The sequence below is a fragment of the Anarhichas minor genome, unplaced genomic scaffold (genome assembly GCF_050575085.1).
Source record: "Anarhichas minor isolate MPS153535 unplaced genomic scaffold, ASM5057508v1 ptg000055l, whole genome shotgun sequence".
Classification (NCBI taxonomy): domain Eukaryota; kingdom Metazoa; phylum Chordata; class Actinopteri; order Perciformes; family Anarhichadidae; genus Anarhichas; species Anarhichas minor.
This window is the reverse complement of record NW_027466501.1, coordinates 4,567,924-4,593,133: the sequence shown is the minus strand read 5'-3', so window position 1 is coordinate 4,593,133 and position 25,210 is coordinate 4,567,924. Positions and strand designations below refer to the sequence as shown.

General features: G+C 40.8%; 1 protein-coding gene across 2 annotated transcripts in view; it reads left to right on the top strand.

Moving 5' to 3' along the window:
• braf (B-Raf proto-oncogene, serine/threonine kinase) overlaps positions 1-14,691 on the top strand; it is a 42,487-nt gene extending 27,796 nt beyond the window's left edge. Inside the window, exons 9-20 of one of the 2 annotated variants that reach the window (XM_076075989.1) lie at positions 1,420-1,459; positions 3,252-3,371; positions 5,212-5,348; positions 5,431-5,548; positions 6,124-6,208; positions 6,354-6,530; positions 6,607-6,653; positions 6,841-6,959; positions 7,096-7,227; positions 8,350-8,484; positions 11,562-11,715; positions 12,912-14,691. In XM_076075989.1, the coding sequence (XP_075932104.1) occupies positions 1,420-1,459; positions 3,252-3,371; positions 5,212-5,348; positions 5,431-5,548; positions 6,124-6,208; positions 6,354-6,530; positions 6,607-6,653; positions 6,841-6,959; positions 7,096-7,227; positions 8,350-8,484; positions 11,562-11,715; positions 12,912-12,934 (1,287 nt within the window). In that variant the 3' untranslated portion in view covers positions 12,935-14,691. The remainder of the gene's footprint in view (positions 1-1,419; positions 1,460-3,251; positions 3,372-5,211; positions 5,349-5,430; positions 5,549-6,123; positions 6,209-6,353; positions 6,531-6,606; positions 6,654-6,840; positions 6,960-7,095; positions 7,228-8,349; positions 8,485-11,561; positions 11,716-12,911) is intronic. The other variant, XM_076075987.1, reaches the window with a different exon arrangement.
• The last annotated feature ends 10,519 nt before the right edge of the window (positions 14,692-25,210 follow it).

The window sequence follows — 25,210 nt, the reverse complement described above, 5'->3', positions numbered from 1 at the left end:
GCAGCAGTTACATTTGGCAGATTTTAATAGCGGATATCATCTGTTATTTTTTGACAAACTGTGACCTTTTTATGCACTTTTAACAAATTCATTTTCATGATGTACGCATTTCAAACGTCGTACAAAAAAGGAAAAGATAACTCTAAATATTGGCCAGCCCTATGCCACTTGTTCTTTAAAATTGCAACCTGTAAAAACCTGAATGTAGTCTACATCAAACCAGTATTTTCCCCGAGCAGCCTGTAGACAATGCAGTGTTTCCCACAAGATTTTGTGTCGCAGCAAAGAAGTCGTCGCAACAAAGCATGGTAAACGAGACAGGGTCCTTGTTTCAAGATTGCTCGGATGGGTTGCCGACATCCCTTCAGGACACATTGAGGACAGTCCACCCGGTAGACAGTTGCGTAGGGAGCAGGGGCCACGTCCCTCCCCAAAGGTAGAAAAGGCACAGCAAGCACCAATTCCACAGCCCTTGAACGCGGTGAAATCCAGGTAAGCGGGTCTGTAAAGCTTAAGGCCGGAGCCCCGAGCCACCTTCATCCTGGGCCTTTCCAAGCCGACCTAGAGCCGGTCACGGCGCACCGCCACAGAGAAAAGCACCCAGCAAAGGCCAGCCAACACCGGGGAGTGATCCCACAAGGGAACCCTCCCACACAGAGTAGCGGTACCCGGTTCTGCAGAGTTGAATCCCCCAGGCAAACTGTGTGGACCCCACCCACTGAGAAGGGTACAAATATTTCCGTTTCATAATGAAGCTGTGGCGGGCCTGCCTCGACTGTGTTTTATCTTGGTAAATAATGGACTGCAAAACACATGAAAAAGTGATTTAGTGTGGAAAATGGAAAACAGAGCTTTTGGAAAACGATGACGTTAGCACTATATTATTCATGGCCTCCGCCTAGTTCCACTCAGTTCAGTACACTATTTTGTAAAGGTAAGGCTGTTTGCTTCCTTTTTATGAAGCAACTCTCATGTCACTGAATATAAACTTCAGTTCTACAGCATCATTTAGAATTGGGATACATTTGTTTGAATGAACTAGAACAAATTATGTTCCTTCTTATTCATTTGAACATTTATTTGTTTGAAAAAGTGGCAGTCCTAGTTTGTGCTACAGTTGAGACTCTAGATGGATGTTCATGAAGTGGATTCATTCAAATGTGTACAACTCATGTGGATACATCCTGGCCGCCTTCATTTTCGCCACCTATAGCAAATGTCACTCTTAACCCTAAAATTGACTTGACATTCAGTGTGAACAAACCTTCAGTACTGGCATTGCTTCTGAAACATGTATAAACCTCAACATATAAACGGTTCATAAGAATGCTGCTACGGTAAACAGTGCAGTACATTTTGTCTGTGTGTGTGAAAAGTATTTACAGTATATTGTTAATTTCTCCTGTCCCTTCTTTTCAGGACCTGATTCGAGATCAGGGCTTGCCAAGGTCAGATGGAGGTAAGGATCAAAATAGGACTTGTTTCTCTTTCTGTGGCTTTTTTCCCACCATCCCGCGTCTGCGTGCTCTTGGTCTTTTGTGTGTGTGTGTGTGTGTGTGAAGATCAGACCCAAGAAGTTGAGTTGGTTCTGTTTAGTCCTGCACCCTACCATTCACTGAGAACAGTAGCTGAGGACACCTTTTTTCAGATCTATGGGTCAGGGTTTCTGGTCGAACAGAACTTCCACTTCTGCAGTCCCCGTTTTCTCTTTCCAGTCTTACTTTGAGCTGTTCTGCCAGGCTGAGCTCCTCCTTAGACCAGTAAGGAGGGAACACACAAAGCTAATGTATTTTTCACAAGTTTAGTGATGTTAAAAACAGCTTAAGTTTGTTAGTTCAGGGCCTGTTTTAGTTTTTATCATTTAAAGATGATTGATTAGGTTACATGCTTTTGATAGCTGATAGTTCAGAAATATCAGCTGGTACTTAAAAGTTTGAGAAACATACAGACTCTGCCAAGGTTGTACGTTTGGTTTATTCAAGTAGATGCAGTAGTTCATGAATAAACAGATCAGTGTTAAGGGATCATTCAAAGGTTTTGGATATGCGACGAACATGCTCTTACTTTCTATGAGAAGTCTGGTAGCAACTTTTGAAGATATCCAACCGACAGTTTAGAAACTTCCTTAATGAGGACTCTTACCTTTCTATGGCATATTTACAGTACGTTTGACAACGCCACTGAACTGTTGCGTTCAAATTCATGAATTGAGGTTCACCCATTGTTTATTAATCCAGTGCAACATTTGTAAAATTGTTCAGTTTCAAACTAGCAATTTACTTCAAGGAGTTGTTCAACGTTCTGGAAAATACATGTATTACATGTATATGTATATGCTTTATTTTGGGGCTGCAAACACAGCATTATTAAGGCAGCTCATAGAAAACTAGCAAGAACCTGATGCATAGTGGTGATTAAAGAACAAATCTGCATCTCAGTCTTCATAATATAACAATCCTCCCAGCAGGTCCAAACTACTACGTCATGCTAATGCGAAAGCACAGTTGGAGGGGAGGGCTTCCACACTGTAGTGCACAGTGCTGTAGTGGTTTATGTCTTGTCTTGTTCTGGGTGTTTCTTACTGACTTGACGCACAGCAGTCTGAATACCTACAATACATGAATGTGTTGTAGCTAAACAGTGCTAACTGTGCAGCTGGCTAGCTGCTGGCGTGCTTAACATATTCTCAATTCAATTAAGTTACAGATTGAGTAATATTGATTAGACTAGCAACATTAGACTTTACCATTAGTCGTCCGCTCTCCAGAATCGGCAGCTTCTCAAAGATTTTAGAGGCTTTACTTGCTGAGCAACAATTTCTAACTGGTTGGTTAATGGTGCGACACAAAAATGTTTTTTTAAATTTCTGTTTGTGTACAGATTAAACAAACAAGACACAAGGCGTCAATCAGTGAGTGTGAGTCTGAGTATTGTGTATGCAGCTGCTTTAAGTCTTTATGATAAGCTAAGCTAACCACGGCCTGACTCTGGCTCTGAAGTCTACTGAACACACAGACATGAAACTGATATCAATCTTCTCATCTCACTTCAGAAAAAGAGAGCAAGTAAGAGTATTTCCCAAAACGTGGCAATGAAATGTATTACATATATTTTTTATTTAACAAAAAGCCATGTAGTGTGGTAGGAGGACATCCTGAAGCTCAGTTGTAGCCATGGACTGTAGTTAGTTCGTGGTGAGAGGGGCAGGGTGAGTAGCAGTGATGGTCTGTCTGTTTCTCTTTGCCCTGCAGCCCCCCCGACCCACCCCGCCCGCTGCTTGAGGAAGCACCGAACACGGACCTCAAGCCCCCTCCTATACTCCTACCCCAATGACATAGTGTTTGATTTTGAGCCTGAGCCTGTTTTCCGAGGTAGTTAGGCCTCTGTGTGTTCCTGTGTCCTTCACCCTCTCCACCCCACACCACCACTCCCCACACACCAACCCAGCCCTGTGTCACCTCCACTGTGTGTCCCTCTCTCTTTCTCTCTCTCTTCCCCCTTTATGTCCATACATGCTCTCTCTACCACACACCTGATAGCTCACAGGTTACACATAGATCTCACCGTCTATTCTGATCAGACGCTGCTCTTTCTATGGTTGGTCATTTGGTTGCAGAAATGCTCCTTAGAGCAAGTAATGTTGAAGTCAATAATTAGTCAATAATTCTTCAAATCTGTTGTTCACGTGTTCTGACTCCAGGCTTTAGTCACACTCAAAATGCAAACACGCATAACTGCATTTGTTTAGTTGGCTGCAAGATTTTAAAGAAAACATAATCAACATGATTTAAGGTATTTAAAGGGTAAGTTCACCAAAACACTTTGATCTACTTTATGCTACAGCAATGGTTCCATTTAAGACTGACATGTGTGTTCTGTCAGCTGGGGCTGTTTCTGACCAAAAATACAATTAGGATTCAAATTGCGACTCTAAATTCTCTGTTTATCCATTTATATATGAAACTTCAGACCAGGCTGACATACTTTTAAACATATGTTTGTACCAAACAAAGTTACAAATGTATCTTATTTCTACAGAAATAAAATGACGCATATGGCAATGAGTCAGTCAGATACATTTTTGTACATACAGTATTTATTTAGACTCTCGCTTGATACTCTGTTATCAAAAAGAATCATGACATTTATAACGGCCACAGTGCATGGAGTCATTTGCCGTCTCTAGTCGTGGAGAAAAAACGTTGTCAACGAACATATTTATTCTTCAGTAACAATGAACACTGATCTAAATCTACCTGTAATTTCACAAATGTTCTGTGTAGACTGTTGTGGATAGAAAACTGGAATACACCTACTCTTGTAAATAAGACTAAAAACAAGTGAAGTTGAATAGTCCAGTTACTTCATTTAAGACTTACAAAAAAAAAAAAAAACTAAAAAGCACAGGCAACCAGGTGACGGGTGAGAATTACTTTTATTTGTTTGTCCAATTCACTGAATGAATGTCAACGACCTACAGCTGAGGAAATTTGCACGTAACGCTCATCATTGTAGCCAACAAAATCAATGACTACAGATTAGAATGTCCATCTTTTAATGGTTAAATGTAGCATGAGCCCAAACTGAGCATGTATTTTCAATATTTCTTATAATTTCTATTGTTCTCTAACTTATACAAAATGTTGTTTTATGATATTTTTTTCAAATCTCTTTTGGTGGAGCTTGGCTAGCAGTTCCCCACTGCTTCCAGTCTTTGTGCTGACCAAGACTAAACTTGTCCTGGACCTTTTGTCTGTACTGGACCTTTTGTATTCCATTTTGGTCTTATTGTAAATAGTTTAAAAACCACCGTTGAAGAATTCCATTGAAGAGACAACAGTTAAAGTTTCAAATCAGGCTCCTCTTTGATCAACATCATGTAATCCTTTGTGATCCTGACAGAAGTAGTTAATAACAGTTATGAACTTTAAATTCTAGATGTTTAAACCATTAACTGCCATTCAACCAAGCACCCCCTCACCTCTGCATGTGACTACACACACACACACACACACACACACACACACACACACACACACACACACACACACACACACACACACGCACACAACTGATCCAGAAGCCTCAATCCCTATCCCTGCCCTTTCTTTGCTTTTCTGCTTTTTCTCAACTGTTTTTATTTTTTTACCTACCCACCTTACCTCTCTTCTTGTATTGTTTCCTTTCTCTTCATCCCTTATCCCCCTCCAGGTTCCACCACAGGGCTCTCGGCCACGCCTCCCGCCTCTTTACCTGGCTCTCTGACCAGTGTCAAGGTTCCACAGAAGTCCCCGTGCCAACAGAGGGAGCGCAAGTCATCGTCCTCGTCTGAGGACCGCAATAAGATGGTAAGACATTGTTACAGATGTTGCCATTTTTCTGGAGTTCATTGTCTGCGTGCTTGTGTTGACTAAGTGCCCTGTGGAACAGAAAACCCTGGGGAGAAGGGACTCCAGTGACGACTGGGAAATCCCAGAGGGTCAGATCACTCTGGGTCAGAGGATAGGCTCTGGGTCATTTGGAACTGTCTTCAAGGGGAAGTGGCATGGTAAGACCAATGCTATACAAACACATCAGTGAGCCACACTGTTGCACTGCACAGGTTCCTTTATTACCATAAACACACACACTGTAGTTTCATTTGACTCAATCCCACACAGACCGTCCTGCTGCCACAAACACTCACTACAGCAAATGTGGATCAGTCTGCCACTGAAAGTAGTCCCAGGCAAATGCACTATTTCCTTTTATTTGAGTAGCTATTGCTAAAAACTACAGTGACCAACTGTTTAAAGAAATGACTGAGCCTTTCTTTAAAAAAAAAAGAAACTATATTTTCTGAACAAAGTATCTCAATTTCACCAATTTATTCTTGCCATTTCAAACAAACATGCTAATGTTTTGTCCTTAAGACACTGAAAACCCAAGTTGCTCCCAGGGCCCTTCACAGCAGCCCACTGCTCCTACTGTGTAAAATGTCCGACACAAGTAATGAAATTATAAAGTAGCTGTACACCTGAACATATTTTAGCTCAGTAGGTTTAGGTTAGAGCTCACCGTGGAGGGCTCTGGAATTTTGCAGTCACATTTTTGAATATTTTTTTGTCGTCCATCTCCTCCCAGGTGATGTGGCAGTGAAGATGTTGAATGTCACTGCTCCCACACCACAACAGCTTCAGGCCTTCAAGAATGAAGTGGGGGTCCTCAGGTAACTCTTTAATTAGGGGTAGATTCCTGCACCTTTTTACTTCCCTACAAATGAACATCTTACTCAACACATTACTCAAGTGTCTCCCTTTAACAAAGAAAGTGCTGCAGTTCTGTCTTCTCATCAACCTGTTTTTTTGCACCAGGAAAACACGTCACGTGAACATCCTGCTGTTCATGGGCTATACCACCAAACCTCAGCTGGCCATCGTGACCCAGTGGTGTGAAGGCTCCAGTCTGTACCACCACCTGCACATCATCGAGACCAAGTTTGAGATGATCAAGCTGATTGACATCGCCCGGCAGACTGCTCAGGGCATGGAGTAAGTCCTCCCACAAATAGAAAAGCATTTGCCATGTGTGTAATGGGTCTAATAACTTTTCTCTTTTCCTTCTCAGTTACCTGCATGCCAAATCAATCATCCACAGAGATCTGAAGAGCAACAGTATCCTTTTAAAACATTTCACTCAATCAGTTTGTCTTAAGGCTGAGGCCTTTTTTTCCAAATTAAATTCAAATCAGCTGATGATGGAGGGATGAAAATATAACCTCCATCCTGAGAATGCAGAAGTCCTACTTCAATAGCTCAGAATTGGAAGAAGAGAGTGTTTCCTTGACCTCATCTCCTCCAGACATTTTCCTCCACGAGGATCTGACAGTGAAGATTGGTGACTTTGGTCTAGCTACAGTCAAGTCCCGCTGGAGTGGCTCCCACCAGTTTGAACAGCTGTCTGGCTCTATACTGTGGATGGTGAGTGTTCATCCCCTACCAGTGGCCCTTAACTAAGTTGTCTTTTTTACCAGTTTCCATTTCTTCTGTTGGTCCTTTATTATGACACTACTCATAAATTGGCGTGAGCTAGTCGGTGTAACCTGTGCTCTCTCAGGCCCCAGAGGTGATACGGCTGCAGGACAAGAATCCCTACAGCTTCCAGTCAGACGTCTACGCATTCGGCATCGTGCTGTACGAGCTCATGTCAGGAGCACTGCCCTACTCCAACATCAACAACAGAGACCAGGTTAGAGGACTCCATAAACCACACAGATGTTTTAAAACAACAAAACACATTTAATTTCTTCATAGTAGTCGCAATCAATTTCAGTGGCTCCCTGGTTAGACAAGCACCCCTTCGCATACGGTAGAAGAAAATATACCAACCATTTGCATATGTGTTGCCATCATGCATTCTCATCACAGACAAACTGAAGTTATAATCATTAAAAGAAAATTGAAATATTTTGAGATCCTGAGAGTGAGATGTTTCAGTCTCATGTCTTTGTGTTCAGTGCAGAGCTGGAGTCAGGTCGTGGTTAGCCTAGCTCAGCATAACGACTGGAAGCAGAGGGAAACAGCTAGCTTGGCTCTGTCCAAAGTTCAAAAATATTCCTACCAATTTCTTAAAGACAAGGCGTGCATCAAGCAACAGCCAAATCAAAGTCCTAACTGAAAAACCTACGTTATGATTTTGAAGACTTTTTCAATTCCACTTTTAAATGTGATTGTTATTCATTTTAAGGAAACAAAATGGTGTGTGTATATATATATATATATATATATATATATATATTAGTATTTATAAGATCTTATTAAGATGATTAGACTTTATATAGACTGCTTAAGAATTATTATTAAGCAGTCTATATAATTATATAGACTATATAATTATTATTAATATTATTATTAAGAAGTATTATAACCTTAACTTACCAATTATGTCATTATGTCAGCTTTTGGATACTTTTTAAAGATGAATACATACTTTATTATGCATTTATTATCAGTTAACTATGGGCTACCAAATCTAAAGCGAGAACAATGCCTGGTATGAGATAATAAATCCTTTATCAGTCTTAATAACTAACACTTATTACAAGACCTTAATATAAAGTGTTGCCAAATTATATATTTTGCAAAGTGTATGATCTTTATTTGGAGTTTGTTCATGCCTCATTTAAATGCACTCTTTAATTAAGATGAATCTAATTAGTTGTTATTCAATTATTTTTCTAACAATAAAATCAACACAGTCAACAATATAAAAGTATTCCAGTGGCACATTTGAGCTTTATTGGAAGCCACAGCTCTACAAAATGTTTATCCCAGCAAACCGATGTTATAACTCATATCTTTATTCCCATAGATCATATTTATGGTAGGTCGAGGTTACCTGTCTCCTGACCTCAGCAAGGTGCGCAGCAACTGTCCAAAGGCCATGAAGAGACTGATGGCCGACTGCCTGAAGAAGAAGAGAGAGGAACGACCTCTTTTCCCTCAGGTGAGACAAATAAATGCTAATGCTTTTATAGTTCATTGGGAGGTGGGCATCACAGCTGAATTAATATAGTTTTAGAATCAGATATTTATTGTAAAACAGGCTTGTGTTAGATACAGTGCTTCATTCTTAACTATCCCCCGTATTAACAATTTCATTGCAATTGTTGGTTGTTGAGCGACTGTGGCTCAACAACAGTGGTAGAGCAGGGTCGTGCTTCAATCAAATCAAAGGATTGGGGGTTCGATACCTGGCCCCGCTAGCCGATGTGTCTAGACACTTAACCTCAAAATGCTCCCGTAGCTGTGCCTACGGTGTGTGAATGGGTATAAATGTTAGTTACCAGGTGGCACCTTGCATGGTAGCCCCTGCCATCAGTGTATGAATGGGTGAATGGTGACATGTAGTGTTAAAGAGCTTTGAGTGGTCGGAAGACTAGAAAAGCGCTGTACAAGTACAGTCCATTTACCATTTAATTAGGGCCCGAGCACCGACGTAGTCGGAGCGGAGGACCTATTGTTATTCTAATGTTTATTATTATTATCGTACCACTTTCGGCGCAAAAGCAGGTGCTTGGAATACTGGTAACATTTTTGAAATTTGGCACGCAAGGCAGTCATGGTGAAAATTGCAGTCTGATTGGGGTGTCCAGTATGAAAAATTGGCTCGATAGCGCCCCCTTTTGAGTGGCCCCAACATTGGAATTCACCTAGCTGTATCAAATTTTGTAGGTATGTGTTACTTGATGGGACGTACAAAATATCCTCTTGGAAGTATGTCCTAATCCAAACAGGAAGTCGGACATTTTTAATTTTATGACATTTTTTGACCATTTTAAGCCTTCGTACTTTAACAAACTCCTCCTAGAGATTTAACCCGATTGACTTCAGATTTCTAAGGGGTCCATGCTCTAAACCCAACCGGAAGTCAGCCATTTTTAATTTTGTATGAATTTCTCGTGGTTTTTTTTGCCATTTCCAGGTGCTGTACTTTAACAAACTCCTCCTAGGGAATTAATCAGATCAACTTAGAATGTGGTCAGAACAATCTAAAGACCTTAGCGATTAAAAGTTACCAAAAGCTTGAGGTTTCATCGAACGACATGGATGTGGTATGGCAGTCATTTTACATGGTTCGCCATCATCCATCAAGCTGTTGTAACTCAACTGTACTTTGTCAAAACTGTCCTAAACTTGACCTGCTTGATGACTGTCATGGCTTTAGGACTTCTGCATGCCAATATTAACTCAGTCATAGCGCCACCTACTGATAACGATGGCCGTAAGCAGGATTCTATAATTACAGCGGCCCAAACACTGAACTTATTAAAAGGGTTTGTGGGTACACCATGAGAAAAAGACTTCTCTGATCTAAATATGTGCAAACTAAGATGTTTGGAGAGCAGAAATTGGATAAAAAAGGTTTCCAAATTGCGTTTGTATGTGGAGTTTTCATTAATAGTAAATGTAATTGTTTTTGTTCGTTTTGGAGCCGGTCCTTAATGTTAGGTAATTTCATGAAACGTGAAGTTTGTTAAATAAAATCAAACTGCACCCATCCTAATTTATATGGTAAATTATTCTACATTGGCTCACCTTTTGGCTTAAAGTTATTTCTTTACAAAAAAATGTTTTTTGTTCACATGGAACTATACATTCTCCTATTTCTCCTCGACTCTTCCAGCTCTGAGTCACTCAGCAGTGATTGTCAGAGCTACCTGCACAAACAAACAAAGTTTTGAGACCTGCATTTACTTTGACAGTCTGTTATGTTGCTAACACTGAAGCGCATTCACACACATTCAGTTTTTCGTCAATTTTTACAGAATTACAGTTATGATTGTATTTGGAGGTACACTCAAAACATTCAAGGCTTAAGACCTGGCAAAATGACCTGGCTACGCCATTGGTAGACACAGGAAATACCGTTTAACTCGTGCACGCAGTGTATGATGGTCACAGAAATGCATGGCCGCATCCACCAGAGTCCTGCCAGTACCCTCGACGTGCGTGAATATGCAAGGGCCCGATCAATGCTGCTTGCAGCTTTAATTTATTATTATTATTTATGTAATACCCAATTGTTAAACATGCTGTGGGGACCTGTGTCTACCTGTTTTTGCAGTGAGAGCAGTTTTTAAAACACCGGCACACTTTTTGCACGCCGAGTGGCTGGTCTCACAAAGCCAGCGGCTACTCATTCCTCCAAAAATGTTGGCATGAATTTACAAATCATCGTTATTTGGATAAAAAAATAGCATATTTGGAATCTAAAAGGTTACCTTCTCTCCTTAAATTAGATCTTATTATTAAATCTTAATAACAGCTTTTGAAAAATATTTATTGGCAAGTAAAGGATGATAAAGCTGGCGATGCTGAGCAAAGTAATCACTCTTCTGGTCTAAACCCTGACACTAAGAACACAAAATCACACAATGCCAAAGCTACTTCTACTTCAGGCAAAGATTAAGGTCAATACTTCTTATTATACTTCTCTTTTTATACTTCATCTTCTTCTTATACGGTTCTTCTTCCTCTTGTTTTATTGGTAGGTGCCATTTGATTGAATGACTTCTGGTCACTAGATGTTACAGCTAATGTCCGACATACTGCCACCTGTTTTACCGAAGGCGGATGTAGCAAACGCATCAAATAGGCCTGGTGGTTATTCCTACCATCAACCTTTTTTTCAAATCATTTTTCAGGTTTAAAGTACGGGACGTTTATGGTAACATATTTAAACTGCAGGGCAGAGGTAGTGAGATGGGTCAAATATGGGAGAATGCTAGGACCTTTACTTGTAAGTGCCTAAAAAAGTTTGATTTCTTTTTAATCTGTGTTCTTTAAATTATTTATTTCTACTTGATCCCATTACCCCACTGATTTCATTCAATGAGGAATTGATTGGCTTTGCCACCAGAGGGCTTCAGAGGTTTACATGATGGAAAAAAAGCAGCCGAACTGAAGCAATGACTCATTACTTACACAGCACACACCATTGTTGATGATTATGTTAGTTAGTTAGTTAGTTATTTAGTATTCTGACTGATGATCCTGCGGCTGTGCTTTGTATTCTGTCAGATCTTGGCATCCATCGAGCTGCTGGCACGTTCATTACCCAAAATCCACCGCAGCGCCTCAGAGCCTTCGCTAAACCGAGCCGGCTTTCAGACGGAGGACTTCAGCTTGTACGCCTGCGCTTCGCCCAAAACCCCTATCCAAGCCGTTGGCTATGGTGAGCTCATATACAAACGTCAGTCTCAACAGTATTATTTACTAGTATTGTAAACTACTCCAGTGAAGAAGGAAGTCAGCAGTGGCCTCAATTCACAATTATGTTTTTACACTTAAAATCAAAGAATAAAAGTAAACGCACGCAAACTCCTTCAAAGAAACATTGATAAAAACATGGATTAGACTGACATATTGATTATGTCGACTTTTTGTTGTACACTTCATTAGTACTACACTGATTGAATGTGGAAACACTTGATCAGATTTGATTATTTTAATTTAATGAATATATAAAGAAAGCCCTTTATAGATAGGCCATCAAATACCAGCAATACATACTAGCTTTGTGAAACAGATATTATTCTGTAAAAGGTTTTTCTAACATTTTGCTGCCCCGTAAACGTAAATGATACCTTCCTTTATGTAATAGAAATGTTGTTTTAAATGTATTCATTAATTTCAGTTGCTTCTATTTTGCTATTCTGTCAGTTGTTGTTACTGTAAAAGCAACTCAATCATTCCTGTAGATATTACACATTCAAAAGCCTGTGAGGAGAACAACTTTTTGGACGATATATTGTCCCAGAAATAATTGCAATACACAATACTATTGTCATTTTAAGATTTTTTTAATATATAATGATATACATTTAAAAAAATCTATTAATTCTTAAGAATATTCACACATTGGAATGTAAAAAAAAAAAATAATATCAAATATCCTATATAAATAGACCAAATAAAATCACACAACCAAAACCATAAATAAAATGGACTCTTGATCTCTTTCAACTTAAATATGCATTCTCTGCCCAATGCCCAAGTCGTTTAATGGTAGGCAAAACCCTGTTGTTTATTCTGGCATCATATTGGCTAGAATTTTGTTTACATAAGAATGTTAACAAAATACACGCATTTAAACATAACGGGCAATATAGAGGTCATCAAAAATGATTGAGGTTGTTTCCATATATGTACTCAATAACATAATTATCGTGGCAGGCTGATCCAAAGCACATCAGAAAAGATCTTGACCGTAACACAAACATAAGGACAAAACGAATTGGCAACGTAGCTCTGGAGAACCATCCACGTTAAAACTGCTTTGCCGTATTGTGAAGATACACATAATGAAAAAATCTGAATTGATATTCCTGTGGCTGCATACTAATCTTCTGTGTCTTTATTACTTTTTAGGGGAGTTTTCGGCATTTAAGTAAGTGCTGCAGATCCCACAAGTCCATCTCTCTTCGTCACTGCTCAAAAGTCTTGTGTCCATGCGGTGGATTCATTCATTACTGAAAAACTGAAAAAAATTGTCTCAAAGAATGTGCTTTATTCTTCCTCTGTCAACCTGAAGAAGGCAGCCTCACTGGAGTTCTTCCAACAAAAAGCTGTCCAGCAGGCAAACAGCAACGGACACAACTCAATTAGGAACAAAAAATACAAAAAACACAATCAAGAAACTTGAATCACAAAAAGAAAGGGAAAAAAACAAGTTACAAAGCTATCCATACCAAAAAGTTTTTGAGGAAGAGACATCAAACTCCACAGATGGACTTGCCTGCTGGAGGGAAAAGATGAAGGCAAAAGGAAGGAGAGACGGAGGCGAAACGTCAGAAGTCCAGATTTAGGGCGCCCCTCGTCCCATCATTTCCTGTGTAGGTGAGACTGGTTTATCAGCCAGGTGCTGAACTGCTCTTTGAGGGACTGCAGAAACGGGGCCCATGGAAGGAGAAGAGGCCTGCCGTCCTCCAGTTGAGATAGGCCAGGTGTAAGCCAGGCTTTCTGGTCACACACCACAGGGCTCAATACTGAAATTCTGCAAAATACATGTTTGCCTCCAACAAATTCAACACCCATGAGGAAACGGTAATAGCTGTTTATCTACGGACATATTTTGTTCTACCTTTTCAAACTTCAAAACCTTCAAATGAAAACAGGATTCTGGTAGAAAAGTGTGGCGCCTACGCTTTTCCACCGAAAATAGGGGCTGTTCTTTGGGAGGAAAAATACTCATTTGTTTGGTGATAAAAGATCCATGAGAGGGATTTCTCATAAAAAGCCTGGTCTAAGCCAACAAATGAGATGCTTGTTAATTAGCCAGCTTCAGCAGTGTTGGAAAGGGACGCTCTACCTTTTCAGAGGTGGTCACGTCGATGTGAAAAAGCAGCATAAGCGTGACGTGTTCTGTGACCACAGGAGCTGTTTACAGGGGGGGAAATGCAGATTCGTTTGGTGATGGAAGCTACACAAGAGGGGTTTCTTATTTAGTTTAAAGAGCCTGGTCAAAGCCAAGCTAGTGGCCAGCCTTTACACTGAGCTACGGAGTGTGTACAGTAAGTTGTGACATAGCATCTTTTCAACAAAGCTTTTATTTTGCTTCACACGTTTTTTTCCACAAAACCCAACCTCAGATTTTATTTTTTTTTGTAATAGCAATTGCATGTCGTGTTTCTTTTCCTTTTCCCCCTCATGTGGCTTTAATATTGCACTCACCTAACAATGGGGACCTCACTTGCAGCTGCTCACTGATGGGCTGCAGTGTTACCTGCTGAAAGGACCAGTGATCCTCTGGAGAGATCTGTTAGTCACGAAAGGTTTGAAAGTATTATTTCAATCGCACCATTTACATCCTCTACACACATGCACCTGTACTTTTTTAAATTCCAGTGTGTGTTGAGGGTTGCAGGTGTTATTACAGGTTATTTTTATTTTGTTATAGTCAGTGTTTGCCTTTTTCTGTACAGGCAGGCCTGCAGATATTTACTTATTTATGTGATTTTTTTTGTTTTGTTTATTTTCTGTACTGCTTTACTTTGAAGCGATCAGTATTTCTTTTGGCGCTTGTTTTACTCTTTGTGACTCGTGTACTTGCACTTTGTAGAGATGGATAGAAGCAAATGAGCGACTTGCCTTTTCTTTTTTTTATTGAAGAATAAATTGTGACATACAGAGCTGATGACCCAAAATTGAATTTCCAATGCATGAGCCATCTGCAGGGTCTGAACTGTGAATATTTTGCCGGGAAGGCTCAGTTGTTGCTTCAGGACTGTCTTTGAAAAAGCCGAGTATGTCACCTTACCTGCAGTGAAGAGACAGCTGGTCTGATGAGTGGATATTGTGGAGTTGGAGCACACAGCTGAAGCATCTAGCCAAACACTGACAGACTGGTTCTTCTCATCATTAAGGATTTATGTATTTCCATCATTAACTAACCCCACACCCACAGCCATGTTATCAGACATTTTGTTGCCTCTCATCTTTGTGCCTACAGGACAGAGCTGTGGGGAGTTTAGCATAGCTTAGCACAAAGAATGGAAGCATGGGGGGGGGGGGGGGGGCAGTACTAGCCCTGACCCAGGTGAGTCTTGTACTCAACAAGGCCCTGGATCACCACCTCCAGTAATTTGGACATTTTCCCGTCATAAAGTTTTACAAGAACCATGTTGAAAATACAATCTGGTAGGAAATGTTAGCAGCATTAACCAGGGGGGATTAAATATGCCAAATAGTGAAAAACATGATTTTAAAGGGACTTTTTTTGTTACTTTTCATCCACTTGCTGTTTTCTTCCATATCTTAAAAAATGGTTAAAAAGATTGAATTCCACCATCCTTTCACAAAATTTCATGAGCCATTCAATGACTGAAATGTTGCAGGCGAGATCACCTGTAACGCCTCAAGACATGAAGAGGGATCGTTTGTTAGCCTCGCTCCAAAACACGAGATCTACAGTATCTCTGGACTGAATGCACAAATATTTCTGTTGACGTCATATTACCCAGGTTAAGACGGCAAACAAAAGAATATCCTTAACTGTGATTCATATTTGAAGAGTAACTCAACCCAAATCTGTGTAGAGCCTGATATCTACTGGTGAAAGCAGGATAATGTCCAACTGCTATTGGGTGGTCTTTGATGTCGCTCTGAAGATACAGGTGCACTTCACCTCGCCTTGCAGCGTGCCGAGTGCTGCATAACAGCAACGGTTATTCCAGGTTCATTACAACTTTGGTCTATTATTCGTAGTTTTGTTCAACATTCCTGTCACTGTACTTGCCACGTTTATGGCTGAGATCTGGCAACACAGAAGGACGGTGACTTTTTGCTCTGAAAGCTGAAAGTGGTTTCAGAGCGCAAAACGGTCGCTCAGGCCATCTTTACCGTAATAACACTACTTTAAGAGCAACGGAAGTCAGACTGCGACTGGTAGTCCCTTCGGTCATGCTCGTCGGAGAACTATGGTGTAATAAAGCTTACACACTGGTCTTTCAACATTCTTCTTTTGACCAGAATAGCAACTTCTAATGGATGCTGAAATGTGTTTGCTGTATGAATCAATAGTTGTTCGCCAACACAGCAGTTGTAACCAATTAGCCAGATTCTCCTTTTGTCACTGACGTCCTGACGTTAAATAAGAAATGAAGGGAAACATATTGTAGCTGTCTGTGGGCACCCAGAGCTCTAAGATGGTACCTCATAACTGTACAGAGACTGGAGGTGAATCTATGTGTATACATGTATTTGATTACGGCAGTGAAGTCATTTACATGACATTATTTTGAGTGTTGATGGAGAAGCTACAATGTTAGCATAGCATATCCCTGGTTGATCCAAACTCCATTCAGAAAACAGGCATTTTAAAAGTTCTTTGCTTGTTGTCTTGCGGACAGACCTGACAAGACATGAATTCTGACTTCAGACTTCACAAATCTGCATTGTGATGTAGTGATTTTGTCATTATTTTGATTTGTTTATTGCAATTAAATCACAGCAAAATCTGTATATTTTGAGTTCATACTGCTGTAGTAAACCACATTAATTCAGCTGACATGACTTGCTACATTCAGTGACTACAGCTAGGTGATGATGTTCTGAACCCAGCCATGGCGGATCAGAAGTGTTGGTATCAAAGATGCTCCGATTCTGAACTGTAACTCTCCGGTGCGTCTCGCAAGGCAAACATTTGCTTTGCATTTGGTGTGAACACAGCATAAAGGAATTATCCATGTGCTCATTGTTTCAGCAGTAATGCTTGCCCGTCTCTGACAGTGCCAGTGATGTTGCTGCTTCACATGGAGCTTTGTTTACCACACATGTAGTTGATTCAGGCTGGTCGAATCAGCACATGCCTTCTTGTGTGTCCATTGCCGTGCGGACACTTGTTAGGCACAAACTGGTGTTCATTGGGTTTTGGAGTGCACTCTCACAGAAACACCTTGTACTAAATACCAGGCATCAGCAGAAAGTGCCTGGTTCCACCCATAGATTCTAAGGGCTTCTAACCCATACTTGACTTCCACTAGTATGCAGGTTAAGGTTAGACTGATGTATGAAGACATTGTAGGCCTTTTATAAAACATAACATATCCCTCAGTCATGGAACGCCTCTGATATTTCAAGGTCCTCTCTGAAGAAGACCGAGCTGACATGTTGTGGACCTTCAAAGATATGAGCTGGTTCAGGTTGTGAAGGAGACTGAGTCACTAGAGATAGAAATATTGCTAACTTCTTGGTCATGAAATCTTTGAAGATGAATTGTGCTCAGTCAGTTCTGTCATCAGTAAAAAGTAATAGGCCAATAATACTGGTACTTACAGAAGAGGATGAGGTCGTGTGGGGAAGAAAAGGAAGGTAAAGATGTCTAAGTTTAATCATTGAAATCTACAGACTCTGACTTTTGACTATGTTTTAAATTCTGATTCAAGGCTAGAATCCGACTTAGATTTCTTTCTTTTTAGATAAAGCCAGACTGATCTTAGAGCAGCTTTAGTCTGAGAGTGAGCGAGCAGTCCAAGGACTTCCTGTACATTTCTATATTGGCTTAAATGTTGACAATGACATGTTCATTCTCAACCTTGAAAAGAGTGGTTAATGATATAAGCTCAACTCGAGGTTGACTTATTTGCTTGTTCTAGAGCTTTTGATCTTGGTAATTACTATTTCCCAGGGCAAGAATGAATCCTTGCGTTTGTCTTTCCTTCGACCTCTATCTGCTGAAGCTTCATAGCATCTTTGGAAGTAAACACTGAGGCTTTGCTCACACACATCCTCTGTCTCCTCTTCATCCAAAACCTTTCCCTTCTCTATTTTCCTTTTCTCTTCTTAAACATTCTCCTAAAACCCATCAATTCCTTTCAATTGAGAACTATAATGAGAAACTTCATGGAGACCTTTTCTGATTGTTTTTTTTTCACCTGTAAATAGTTGTACAAAGGAGACACTGTCCGTTTGCTAGGAGGCATGGAGACTACAAATGTAACTAATTATAAAATGTTCAAAATAAAGAGATGGAAGATTAAAAGACATTTTGATAGGCAGACTTCTGTGAAAAAAAAAAACAGTTGAGTGTAAAAATATTTAAGGCTGTATCATAAGGAGAAAGAGCTTAATGTATTTGTTGTGAATATGAAAAACTGATATATTAAAGGAGTGCATGAAAACTGTAGCTTGGTTTATGTGTCATTTGTATGGGTGGGGTATTGTTGTGTATTCTATCCACATGGTGGCAGCATGCAACACTAACGTGCCCAGAAACACCGACTGCTGTAAGGACATGTGCTTTTTAACAATACAGCCAAATTAGAATCTCATCAGAGTCTGTTAACATACGACTGTTTCCTTTTTTTAACACACTTTATTTGTTCCTTTCCTCAATTCAACTGAACAGTTTCAACATCGATGACATTAAAGGGAACAGGAAGAAAACCTCTACTCCCCATATTAAGTGTAACAGTTCATTCCTGTATTTTAATGACCGAACATGTACATATGTAATGCTTATTCAGCACTCTGATGCATTATGAAGCTTTACTTAAGGGATACATGTTTTTTAACTTTCCAACAAGGTTCACAAAGAGTGTTATTAAATGGTTAATTATGGTAAAGTAATGCTTACATAGCATGCACAGTAATTTATAGGTTACAATATAAGTTAAAGGTACAAGCAAACCTCTACCATGGAGGGTGTCCACTGATCTCAACCATATCTACTGAAAATAAGTCACAAGTTGGAGGATGAACAAGTAAGTGATCACTATCCTTAAATAAGAATTATACAAACTAAGTTTTCTCTTAATGAAATGGTCTAACTGTGAACTGACGACAAGGTCATTTACATATTTAAGAGTTTACTTATAATAGCACCTTTATTAACATGTAAATTCTTAATAAAGGTTAAGAGACATTTCTTAACGACCTAATGCTCATTTTTGTATTACTTAAATTATTTAATAATCATTAACTAATATTAATAGCATGTTTTCAAACATTAAATAATGTATCTTTTGCTGCTCCATTGCTCCCTTTACTGCTCTGAACCTAGTCGTGATTTATCCCTTAATGCTTTTTTTTGACAACCTCCCTTTTCCAACTTTCAATATTGCCACACCTAACTGATTAGATGCTCCTCTTTCCGCAGAGTAATTGAAAATAGCCATTTATTGCGGCTGGGCAAATCTCTGCGCTCAGATGGCTACCCAACTTCGCTCATGGCCCCTTCGTGCATATGTTCAATGATGGCCGCAAATCACATATTTCCCCCTCTCCCATAGACAGATAAGAATGCTTTAATATGGCAATCAGTCCCTTAAGTGTAGTTTATGGTTGCTGTAGTGAAGCCACCGTCAGGTGCGTGTGCCAGAAAAGGACGTAATCGCGGCCTGCACATCGTGCTCAATAGCACCGGTTGTGATAATAATCATTCCAAACAGCTGATTGAAGGTGTTCTGTTTTTATTCAGCCTGATGGCATCTGTCGCAGAGAGGGCTTATTTCAGGATTTATTTGAGAGAGTCTGAGTTTTCATTGAATAAGCTACGAGAGATTTATATATCAACTCCAGCAGAGACAAATTCGTCTGTATTCGGGACGACATTGTCACCTCTTGTTTTTTGGGGATATATGCAACCGGCTGCTCTGATAGCAATGCTGTTCTGAGTCTCAAATAATCAGGGGTCTTTGCTTTATAATCTATGAGGAGATAACCGTAGGAGGGGGAGGTGGCGTCATTAAATGCCTCTAAAAAATATTTAGTATTACCAGGAAACATCTGTCTGGCCAATAGCATAATCTGATATTTATCCCGGGGGTTTTTAAACAAAATGAGATAGTTTGTGTTTAAACTGATAGTACGACTTGCCTTGCTTTGAATAAATACATTTTATACTAAATATATACAGCTGAGATTTCTATGATGCACATATTTGGTAAAAACATTTTGAACTTCTATGTTATTACTGGCATCGTTCATCAAATCGTCCATTATGAGCAGATTGTTTTTGTCTGGAGGGAGCAGTACGTCGTCACACAGAGAGTCTGGTAACCCGTCTGCAAAGTTGATGTCTCTTATTTGAAGGAGTTGGTTATATAAAGGTTGCCAGCAGGAGTAAATGTAAACTACATTATCAAAATGGTGTGAAATAATCCTCGAGGCATTTTCAATAATATCCTTGACAAAAAAAGTCTTTCCACAGTTTGAGGGACCACTCACCACCAAACTAAATGGATGTTGCAACCTTACATCAAATCCCAGATCAGTATCCATATGGGAGGGTGGTATAATCAGACAACAACCGTCGCTTGTTGTACACAACCTGGACTTTCTTAAAAACGCTCATTTTTAAGATGGAACTGCTTTTTATCCCTCTTGATAGTGTCAGACACCGTCATGTGTGCATTGGTATTCTGATTGGCTACAAAGGCGTGGACTAGACCAACCAGTGACTCGGGAGTGACAACTGACGCATTCTTTCACCTGTGTTTTGCCGTGTCTCGTGTAGTAGGCATAACACTTTGGACCCCCCCACCCCGACACAAACTGTGTGATGTAATCCTCCTTATGGAGACCACACACATCCCCATGGTTTATTTCATCTGTCAGGTCCCCGAGATACGATCCGAGGGGCGGGATCATGTCACCGGCCCTCGATGTGAAGACGATGCTGTCTGTGTCACAATACAACACCCGTTCCTGCAGCGTATCTAGCAGGTCATAAAGCATCAGACGAGCATGGGCCGTTGTCATGGCTCCTATAAAGACATTTACATCTTTTATGCGTGAACCACGGGCATCCGCATAACGCCATTGCACCATGGCCACCTCATCAGAAATGAAACAGAACTGCTGCACATCGATAGCATCGCTAAACATTAGCCGCATAAATCTGTCTGGGTCAGTGATCAGTTCACAGGAGGGCATATTGCTCCGCATGCTAAACCGGCCCCACAAAGAGTTTAGGAGAAGTTTATTACAACTTCTCATCGCCTTGTTGACCTTGATTTTGCTAGGGTCAAGTTTAATGCCCTCCTTTTCGAAATAGTCAGCGACATATTTGTCCTGATCTGCAGGGGTTTTGACATGTCCAGGGTAGCCCGAGGCCTCCTGTTTACATTTCAGAAATGTCGTGACATAACCCCTAAACAGAGTATCTGTTGTGTTGGGGAAATGCCACACTTCATCACCCCTTTTCAACCGCCTTCTGAAGCTGGAAAGAGACCCACACCCCCGACAGCTGTCTGTCTCTGTCACTGTGTGTGCATGCACTTGTCTGGTTCAACTCTTCAGCACACTTGCTGCACAGAGGGAACATGAGTTTTTGAGACATCGGTAGGGCAGGACAGGATGGTACAAGCCTTTTGGGGGGAGCACAGTACACTTTACAAACCCAAAATAATTATCGATAGAATCGAAATCCCTTGCTGAGAAGGCCTTCGACAGGGTCGAATGGAAATATCTATACTATATTTTGGGAAGATTTGGCTTTAGCTCAGTCTTTATAGCCTGGATCGAGTTGCTCTATAATTCTCCGACTGCTTCCATTCTCACTAACGGTGTAAAATCCCGCCCTTTCACTTTGTGCCGTGGCACCAGACAAGGTTGTCCCCTCTCACCCCTTCTGTTCGCTTTGGCCATTGAGCCTTTAGCCATCTGGCTCCGGGGGGAAGGGGGATTCGAGGGTATTTCCAGGATGGGAATCACACACAAACTGTCACTTTATGCGGATGATCTCTTGTTATACGTCTCCAATCCTGTCTCATCCCTTTCAGTTGTCAAAGATATTCTACTCAAATTTGGAAAATATTCTGGTTACAAATTAAACTTTCATAAAAGTGAACTTCTCCCCATAAATGCGTTAGCCAAGGCACTACCACAATCTCTTTCCATTCAAGGTGACCATGGAAGGATTTAGATACCTAGGGGTAGTCATTACACCATCATTTAAAGAACTCTTCGCCAAGAACTTTCGTCCTCTTGTTGACAACTGTAAATCCGATATAACCAGCTGGTCCGCTCTTCCCCTGTCCCTCATTGGCCGCGTCAACCTCATAAAAATGGTAATTCTTCCCAAATTCCTATATCTGTTTCAACATATTCCAATCTTTATGAAAAAATAATTTTTTTGCCAACTAGATCAGACTATCTCTTCATTTCTGTGGGTTAATAAACCCCCTCGCATTAAGAAAGCAATCTTACAACTTCCTAAAAAGTCAGGCGGCTTAGCTCTACCCAATTTAATCCAATATTACTGGGCCTGTAACATCGAAAAGCTACGTCACTGGATAGATGATGGGCTAAGAAATGGCCCCCTGTGGGCCCAAATGGAACTATCCTCCTCCAAGATTTCCCTTCAATCCCTCATCACGGCACGACTGCCACTTAAAACCCACGGGATCTCAGAAAACCCAATAGTTACTAACTCTCTCAACATCTGGATACAATTCCGTAAACATTTTGGACTGGACAAACCTTCTACTTTGGCCCCAGTCTTTAGAAACCACTTATTCTCACCTTCTGTGTCTGACCCTACCTTTTGTATGTGGCGCGACAAAGGCTTACATAAAATTAAAGACTTTTATAAAGATGGAGACTTTATTGATTTTGCAGGACTGTCTTCTAGATTCGACCTGCCTAAATCAAATTTTTCCGCTTTCTACAGATTAGGCACTTCATTAAATCCGAATAAACTTTCCTAATCATCCTCCTGGATCTCTGATTGACTCCTTGCTTACTCTAGATCAGAGGTAGCCAACACGGTGCCCGCGGCACCCTGTCGCCCGCAGGGACCACGTGAGTCGCCGCAAGACATGTTCTAAAAATAGCACTAGTCATTATGGAGCTCCGTCTAAAATTGTAGTTGCTGTTCTTTTTTAATCAAAAACGCTTGCAGAGAGTTAAGAGTTGGGTACCCGGAGGCGCACGGCTGACAGCCAGGACGAGGCCGCCGCACCGCACTAGGTTTTCAGGTTCTGAATGGCGGGCGCATCCCGTTGGTGCCAGACGCGAGCCGCGAGCGCACCCCGTCGTCAGGTCCGTAAATCCTCGGTACAGGCCGCGGGGCAACAACTCAGGGGTGGCGGGGGTAGAGGCGAGGTAACGCAATCCGACCGAAAAGGCCCAGACTAGAGGTTTGAACGCGGGCGCCCGAAGACGCTCGCGCGCCTCGGAGGGTTGGATCCCCCGCTCCGCTATAGACGAGACCGGTTACTAGTTTATTCGTGGAGAAAAAGGTACCATTGGAAAAGCTGGTGTCGGTGACAACAGACGGGGCTCCCGCGATGACGGGCCAGCATGCAGGCTTCATTGCACAATGCAAAGGTGACCCAGACTTCCCAAAATGTCTACATTACCACTGCATCATTCACCAGCAGGCGCTATGTGCAAAAGTAACCGTCTTTAATCATGTGATGATACAAATATATCAGAGATGTGATACCTCTGACTTTCAAATGTTTAAACAGATTAACAGAAATAAAAGTTGCATGTTTAATTAAATATGTATGTGTAGCTATACCATCATTGTTGTGGAAATCATTGTTAATAATTATTGTGAGGAATAAATAACTGACATGTGATCAAACAGTCTCTTCACATATATTATTATTATTAAGGTGATCTGTGCAATTTTGTTATTCAGGAAGTTTGTATCAAATAAGTAGCCCTTCGTCCTACTCGGTACCCTTGAAGTAGCTCTCAGTCTAAAAAAGGTTGGTGACCCCTGGTCTAGATACTGCACAAAAACGCTCCATCTCTACTATCTATGGTCTCATTGACTCCCTTAACCCAGACCAGACATCTCACCTGAAGCAGACCTGGGAAAGAGAAATTGGTAAATCAATATCCGATAACCGTTGGGTGCGCATTCTGGCCTTATCCCACTCTATTTGTGCGAGACACGGGCTGCTGCAATGCAAGGTTTTGTTTCGTGTGCACTACACAAATGCCCGTCTGGCTAAAATCTACCAAAATCTGAATGACAGCTGCAATAGGTGCAAACAGTCACCTGCCAACCATACCCATATGTTTTGGTCGTGTCCAAATTTAAAAGATTTCTGGGATCAAATATTCAATACACTTGGGACAGTACTAGGTATAAAACTTGACCCCGAACCCCTTACAGCACTATTTGGAACTCAGCCGCCTGAAGTACTTGATCTGCCATCGACAGGACGACGCATCCTGGCCTTTACGACACTTCTAGCTAGACTCCTCATACTATTCAAGTGGAAACACGTCCTCCCGCCTTCACATAACAGTTGGTTAATAGAGATCTTAAATCATATAAAACTTGAAAAGATCAGATTCTCACTTAGAGACTCCAGTGAAGCCTTCGAAGAGACCTGGAAACCTTTCATAAACTATTTGATACGATGCTGCAATCCAAAAAGTGAACTCCTTCATAGTGTCATATTGCTTTTCGGAGAATTATGATGATAAGTTCATAGTAGATACAAAAGTATACTTATGTACAATATATCATGTTGAACATTGTTGCTCCTGGATGGATCACAGCCAACCCAATTATTGTCAACACAGCTCCATGTCCTTGGTCATGGTGCCACAGCACTTAAAAGAATAAACTTCATAATTCTGACCCTTTGCTTTTTTTATTAACAGCATTTACTTGTACTTTTACTTTCAATACTTAAGTACATTTAATATCAGAAAATTACTTTTGATACTTAAGTACAATAAATATCAGATACTTTAAGACTTTTACTCAAGTAGTATTCTAATAGGTGACTTTGGTGACCGGATTCAAATCAGACGGCACATGACATTTGACACACCCGTGGAAAAAACACCCGGCAAATTCGTAGCGTGTGTCTGCTGCAGTGTTAATGTCATCGTCATAGAACGGAGGAAACAGTTGCTCACCATGATTGAGCGCATGTCTGATCTCAACGTTCTCTGTGTGTGCCACATATTCAAGCCACTGTATTGAGACATCAGAGTAGGCCTTGTTCTGAGCAATGTATGCACCTTCATACGTTAGTGCCAGTGTCTGCGGGCAGAAACATTGTTTTGAACACGCCCATGCAACTAGATGCCAGTGTAGTGAATGCAAATGGATCAAGTTGTGTGCACTCCAGAAAAGACTCGCGATAAACAGTGCATGCTCTGCGTAACACTTCTACATTATTGATGCAGTAGCGTCTGATCTGTCTGAAAATCAAAGGTGTCGCCACTAACAGTGTCATACCAACTCACGAAGG